General features: G+C 52.8%; 1 protein-coding gene across 1 annotated transcript; it reads right to left on the reverse strand.

Annotated features, from left to right (window-relative positions):
- Window positions 1–5,098: 5,098 nt before the first annotated feature.
- On the reverse strand, window positions 5,099–6,838 carry LOC100595124 (putative POM121-like protein 1). The gene is given in 3 exon segments (XM_004088580.3): window positions 5,099–5,778; window positions 5,781–5,837; window positions 5,840–6,838. Coding segments are annotated over 3 exon segments (1,368 nt in total). The 5' UTR covers window positions 6,471–6,838.
- Window positions 6,839–7,575: the final 737 nt, after the last annotated feature.

Genomic DNA, 7,575 nt, shown 5'->3' on the forward strand with positions numbered 1-7,575 from the left:
CTCAGCTGCCAAGTAGTTGGACTATAGCTGGGTGCCATTGCACCTGTTTTATTCTATTTTGTAGACATGGGGTCTGGCTATGTTGTCCAGGGCTATTCTCAAAATTCCCCGGCCTCAAGCAATCTCCCGCCTCGCCTCTCAAAGGTGGGATTACAGGTGTGAGGCAAGGCACCCAGCTCAGCCACAGACCCTATTGCATCTCTCTTACTAGGAGCAAGAGCCGACTGCCCCCTCATCGCCATTCCAGAGTGTGGGGCTGTGTTCAGCCGAGGCCGGGCCACTGGCATGGCCCAGGGGAGCGGGATCATTCACTGCTGCCCCAAAGCTGAGGTCATTCCACCTCGACAAGACTCCTCATCCAATCCCTTTACTTGACAGCTGGGGAAACCAATGCCACAGAGCACCCCCAGCTCCACTCGGGGTCTCAGAGCTGATCCGTGAGCAGAGGCTGAGATCCTGGGATCTTGTCCCCCAGCCGCCCCGCAAGCTTGCTCCCTTTCTGCTGGAAGAGATGGGGCTGGACCTCGACCGGCAGCCCTGGCCTGGACATGACTGTGCTCGTGCAGGTATTCAGGCCGAGATGCCCCAGGCATCATATTTTTTTTCTTTTTTGAGACGGTGTCTCACTCTCTCACCCAAGCTGGAGAGCAGTGGCATGAAATCGGCTCACTGCAACCTCTGCCTCCTGGTTAAAGTGATTCTTCTGCCTCAGCCTTCCAAGTAGCTGGGACTACAGGCTTGTACAACCACGCCTGACTAATTTTGTATTTTTACTAGAGACGGGGTTTCCCCATGTTGGCCAGGCTCGTGTCGAACTCCTGACCTCAGGTGATCCACCTGCCTTGGCCTCCCAAAGTGCTGGGATTACAGGTGTGAGCCACTGCGTCATTTAAATGTAGTGAAAGGCCGGGTGCGGTGGCTCATGCCTGTAACCCCAGTACTTTGAAAGGACGAGGCTGTCAGATCACCTAAGGTCAGGAGTTCGAGACCAGCCTGGCCAACGTGGTGAAACTGTGTCTCTACAAAAAAATAGAAAAAATTATCCCCGCGTGGTGGTGCGTACCTGTAGTCCCAGTTACTCAGGAGGCTGAGGCATTAGAATCGCTTAAACCTCGGAGCGGAGGCTGCAGTGAGCTGAGATGGCGCCACTGCACTCCAGCCTGGGTGACAGAGCAAAACCTTGTCTCTAAATAATTAAATAAATAAATATGGCCAAGCACGGTGCCTTAGGCCTGTAATCCCAACACTTTGGGGGCCAAGGCAGGTGGTCCCTGAGGTCAGGAGTCCGAGACCAGCCTGGCCAAGATGGTGAAACACTGTCTCTACTAAAAATACAAAAATTAGCCAGGCGTGGCGGCAGGCACCTGTAATCCCAGCTACTCGGGGCACTGAGGCAGGAGAACCACTTGAATCTGGAAGGCAGAGGTTGCAGTGAGCTGAGATTGCACCACTGCACTCTAGCCTGGGCAATGGAGCAAGACTCCATCTCAAATAAATAAATTAATAAATACAGAGCAAGATTCTGTCTCAAACAAATAAATAAATGTACACCTGTAATCCTAGCACTTTGGGAGGCTATGACAGGTCGATCACCTGAGGTCAGGAGTTCGAGACCAGCCTGACCAATATAGCGAAACCCCATCTGAAATACTAAAAATACAAAAATTAGCAGGGAGTTGTGACATGTGCCTGTAGTCCCAGCTACTCGGGAGGCTGAGACAGGAGAATTACTTGAACCCAGGAGGTGGAGGTTGCAGTCAGCCGAGATCTCGCCACTGCACTTCAGCCTGGGTGACAGAGTGAGACTCTGTCTCAAAAGGAATAAATAAATAAAATACAAAATAAAAAAATAAATGTAGTAAGATGCAGAGTCGTGCTGCGGAAGCGTGCTGGTCCTATCCATGGAGTGAAGGCTGATTTCATACACAAATGTCACAAGAACTTTTTTTTGTTTTGTTTTCTTTTTTTTTGAGATAGAGTCTTGCTCTGTCACGCAGGCTGGAGTGCAGTGGTGCGATCTCGGCTCACTGCAAGCTCTGCCTCCCGGGTTTATGCCATTCTCCTGCCTCAGCCTCCCGAGTAGCTGGGACTACAGGCGCCCGCCACCACACCCAGCTAATTTTTTTGTATTTTTAGTAGAGATGGGGTTTCACCATGTTATCCAGGATAGTCTCGATCTCCTGACCTCATGATCCACCCGCCTCAGCCTCCCAAAGTGCTGGGATTACAGGCGTGAGCCACCGCGCCTGGCCACAAGAACTTTTATACCCACCCCTGAAAGAAAGCCCTGATTGCCTTCTGAAGAAGCAGTACAGGGACTAACACGTGGGCTGTCCCAGACAGCTCTGGAAAGATAAACAGAAAACAGAAAATGACACGCTAAGCCCTTGAGGCCAAAACGCCCTTCCCCAGAGCAGCTGCCAGAAGACAGGGAGCAGGATCGGGTTGGAGGTCACTTCTGGGTGAGGGGGAGAATGGTCAGACCCGGGGCAGGGGTGTTGGAGCCTGGTTGGCCTCAATGGAACAGAAGAGAGCTGCTTCATGATGCTCAGCTGACAGGCTGAGCCTTGCATAACCCAAGTTCTCACGGTACAGAGAGGCCAGCCAGCGCGGGGACAAAGACACACACGCACTGAAATGTTTCCTGGAAGACAGGGCCCAGTTAGATCTCTCAAATGGGACCAGATTGGAAGGCAGACCAGCTGCTTTGGGCAAATGAGGCCACTTCTGAATGAGCTCCCAAACTAGATGGTGCCGAGGGCCCTGGACCTGGCAGCTGGGCTGGACATCGCACGGCCCTGTATTCCAGGAAACGGCATCTCAGTGCTCGTCTGGCCAGTTCTCCAAAAGAACCATCCACAGGCCATTTTTCCATTCCCCTCCTATGCACAGACTGGGCCGGGCCTGACCAGAAACTCTCCCTCAGGGTTTTCAGTCACTGCCAAAACTTGAGCCCAGCAGTGAGGATGTGATGTTAAAATGTGACTCTGCGCCAGGCAGTGGCTCATGCTTGTCGACCCAGTGCTTTTGGGAAGCTGAGCTGGGAGGATCAATTGAGATCAACAGTTCAAGGCCAACCTGAGGAACATAGATCTCTACAAACAAAAACTAGCCAGCTCTGGTGACATGCACTGCTAGTCTCAGCTGCTCAGAAGGCTGAAGTGGCTTCAGCCCAGGAGTTCAAAGCTGCAGCTATGATCGTGCCACTGTATTCCAACACGAAAGACACAGCGAGACCATGTCTTGAAACAAGGCACAAATAAACTAGGTATAGAAGAAACATACCTGAAAATGGCAGGGCTGGGTGCAGTGGCTCACGAGTGTAATCCCAGCACTCTGGGAAGCTGAGGTGGGTGGATCACCGGATGTCAGGACTCCGAGACCAGCCTGGCCAACGTGGTGAAACCCCATCTCTACTAAAAGTACGAAAATTAGCCAGGCGTGGTGGCATGCGCCAGGTATCCCAGCTACTCGGGAGGCTGAGGCAGGAGAATCACTTGAACCCAGGAGGCGGAGGTAGCAGTGAGCCAAGATCACATCATTGCACTCCAGCCTGGGCGGCAAGAGCGAGACTCTGTCTCAAAAAACACAAACAAACAAAACAACGTACCTGAAAATAGTAAAACCTGATACGACAAAGCCATAGCTAACCTACTACAGAATGGGGAAAAGTTGAAAGCATTTCCTCTGTAAACAGGAACAAGAGGAGGATGCCCATTCTCACCACTCCTATTCGACATCACACAATCAGGGAAGAGAAGACAATAAAAGGCATCCACACTGGAAAAGAGGACATCGAATTCTTCTTGTCTGATGAAGATGTGATCTTGGATCTAGAAACATGTAAAGCCTCCACCAGAAAACCCCTAGACCTGATAAATTAATACAGTCATTTGGAGAATACAGAATCAACAACAACAACAACAAAATCAGCAGCATTTCTATACACCAATAATGGTCTGGTTGGGAAAGAAATTAAGAAGGCAATCCCATTTACAATAGCAGCAACATGGAAAAATGTATGCCACAGAAGAAATTTCCCAAGGAGGTGAAAGATTTCTACAAGGAAAACAACAAAACACTGATGAAAATGTTTAAGAGGACAGAAAGAAATGGACAATCATTTCATGCTCATGGAAGGAATTCATAGCATTAAAATGACCACACTGCCCGAAGCAGTCTAGAGATTCAGTACAACCCCTACCAAAATACCAATGTCATCACTCACAGAATTGGAAAGTCCTACAATTCATAAAAAAGAACCAAAAAAGAGCTCAAAGACCCAAAGTCATGCTCAGCAAAAACAACAAAACTAGAGGCATCCCATTTCACTGCAAATTAGAACTACAAAATTTCTGACAAGTGCATAGTAACCAAAATAGTATAATCCTAGCATAAAACTAGACACTTAGATCAATGGGACAGATGAGAGAACCCAGAAAGACAGACACATATTCACAGCCAATTGATCTTTCACAGAGCCGACAGAAACACACACTGGGGAAAGGACACCCTCTTCAATGAATGGTACTAGGAGGGTTGGATGGCCACATGCAGAAGAATGAAACTGGACCCTTATCTCTCAGCATATAGACAAATCACTTCGAGATAGATTCAAGACTTAAGTGTGAATGTTAAGATACGAAACTACAATAATCTTGGAAGGAAACCTAGAGAAAACTCTTCTGGATCTCACTCTAAGCAAGGAATTTATGACGGGCTCAAAAGCTCCACATGGAGAAGGATGAGCTGGAGGATGGCCCACTGGACCTGTGTCCAGCAGAACTCCTGACAGCGCATGAGGGAGCCTTAGAGGCCAGGTTCCTCCTTGCTGTGCCCACGCGGGAAGTGGGGTTGCTAGGGTCAGAAGCCGGGCCAGACTTGCACGTGAAGCCTGCCTTGTTTGCAGTGGCACTGGATCCCCGACTTGCAATTGCGGGCGTCGGCTTAAATGGTCCCCCAGGGGTGTGATAGAAAGTAAAGACAAAAGTGCCACCCAACAGAGTTGCTCCCCGTGCCAGGTCCTGCGGTCACCATGGAAGTGTGCTGCCTTGGGGGCCCCCTGGTGTTCAGGCCCCCGCCACCCCCCCGTGCCCTATTACCATTGGGCCTTTCTCTTTAAAGGGTTTCTTCTGACGGAATGCAGACCTGGGCCCACCTCTGTACTGTCAATTTCCATGGGTGTGGCTGGAGGGCTAGAACTGGCTCCAGAATGCAGACCTGGGCCCACCTCTGTACTGTCGATTTCCATGGGTGTGGCTGGAGGGCTAGAACTGGCTCCAGAAGTGCCAGGCCTTGGGCTTCTCATGCCCACATCCATGCTTGCAGCTAGGAAGGGGACAGGAATCAGCGAGGTGACCTGGGCTGAGTCCCGGGAGTGGGAAGAGGTGGCAGGAAGGGGATCTGAGGAGGAGAACAGGGAGCCTGATGGTCTGCGCTTCCTCCCAGACACAGGAGCTGTGGAGGGGACCTCTGCAGCAGATGTTAGGGGGGCCACTGGGCCCAGGCAGTCTTGGGACTTGTGTCTCTCCTGCTGTGCATCCATACCGGGTGCTTTAGAGACAGCAGGCAGACCAGAAGCCCCTGTTGCAAGTGAGGACAAAGCGTTGGCAGGCCATGAGGGTCTGCAGTCCCAGATGGCCTTGGGCTCGCCCCGCAGTACACTGTTGATGCGCTCGAACGCAGCCTCCTTCTCCCGGTCCAGGTCTTCAGCAGTGACCCGGAACCCCAGCTCTAAGGGAGGCGGCAGCATCAGGGGCTCCCCTCGCCTGCGTGGCGCAGGGGAAACTTGCGTCTACGGGGCCTAGACGCCTGGGATCTGGGGGAGCCATTCCTGGGGCGAGTGTCTGCCCTGGTGCTATATCTGCTGCCTTTTCATACCGGGTGTGACCCGAAGAGACAGCCTGAGGCCTGTCCTCACTCGCTGTCTTTGAGGACCTGATGGTCAGCTGGCAGTGGGATGAGGCTGACCCCCTCCTCCGCTTTAGCCACGGGAAGCCTCCCATGGAGCTGTAGGAGCTCGAGATGGCATTGCGTTTGGTGCACGAGCTCGTCCAGGAGGTCTGGGATCTCTCGTGATATGTGACTTCTGACCTCTGGGCATGGAGGTCTCTCTGCACGGGCCCAGGCCTGGGCACAATGGGAGAGAGGCCTCCATTGTCCCGCAGGGGCCTAAATTCAGACCGTGCATCCCCGGTGACCTCGGGGACTCTTCTCTGATAATCAGGACTCTCTTGGACTCTAGGGTCCTTGTCCTGCTCAGGCATCCCTGCCCCGCTCTCCTTGAGGGCCCTCAACACTATCTTCCCTGGACACAAGTGTGGGGACAGCCGGGTGTTGTGGGCCCCAAAGGGGTGACTTCCTGCTCCTGGGCCCCACAGAGAGTCCTTGTGCTCAGTGCAGTGGCTGAGCTGGAGGATGCCCTGGAACTCGGAGCACAAGGCACGGGCTTGCTGTGGTACCTGTGCCATGAAATTGAAGTCAGGATCACCAGGAAGGAACACACTGCTTGCAGGATCACGGAAAGCCTTCTTACAGTTGTCTTGACAGCACTGATGCCAAGTGTCTGGGTGCTTGTAGGATGGCCTGCCACTCAGTCGAGGGGCAGGAGCAACGGGGAGATCCCACAAGCAAAGTGAACTGGGGGATGGGCTGAACGGGCTCCAGGCAACTGAGCCCTACTGGCAGGTCCTCGGCCTGGGCCCGGACAGGAATGAGGGGCACAAAGTGCCCAGGTAACCGCTCCTGGGAGCAGTGGGGAACCGTCGTTTTTGAACTCTCGAGAGCTGGGCGCTGAGCGTCCACGTCGAGCTGCCAATTCGGCCAACCGCTAAGCCAGCAGTTTCTTCTGTTGCCGGGCAACGCGCCTTTTAAACCCGAGGGAGTGGCTGCGCGTGCAAAGAACCCGCGCGAGTGACAGAGCGACCTTAACGGATTAGCGCGGCAAGTTTGCCGGGCAACGCATCTTTTAAAGCTGAGGCAGTGGGTGCGCGTGCACAGGATGGCGCGAGTGACAGAGCGACCTTAACGGATTAATTAGCGCTGCAAGGTACCTGCGCAAGATACCTGCTGGCAATGGTGGCCGGCGGAGGTGGGGTGGGGGGGGCATGCAAGAGGTAGTGGAAGGAGAGACCCAGGCACAAAGGTGGCGGGAAGAACAGGTGCCCACAATGGCTGCAGATCTGTCCATGGATCACTGTGAAGATTCCTGCTGTCCTGCTGAGGTGGAGATTGCAGTGAGCTGAGATCGCACCATTGCACTCCAGCCTGGGCAACAAGAGCAAAACTCCGTCTCAAAATAAAAAAAAAGAAAAAGAAAAAAAAGAGACCCGGCGTGGTGTCCTATGCCTATAATCCTAGCACTTTGGAAGGTCGGGGCGGACGGATCACGAGATCAGGAGTTGGAGACCAGCCTGGCCTGTACTCCCAGCTACTCCGGAGGCTGAGGCAGGAGAATGGCGTGAGCTCGGGAGGCGGAACTTGCAGTGACCCGAGATCTCGCCACTGCACTCCAGCCTGGGTGACAGTGCGAACCTCCGTCTCAAAAAATAAAAAAAAAATAAATGAAATAAAAAA

The sequence above is a fragment of the Nomascus leucogenys genome, unplaced genomic scaffold (assembly GCF_006542625.1).
Source record: "Nomascus leucogenys isolate Asia unplaced genomic scaffold, Asia_NLE_v1 001730F_26253_qpd_obj, whole genome shotgun sequence".
NCBI classification, from domain to species: domain Eukaryota; kingdom Metazoa; phylum Chordata; class Mammalia; order Primates; family Hylobatidae; genus Nomascus; species Nomascus leucogenys.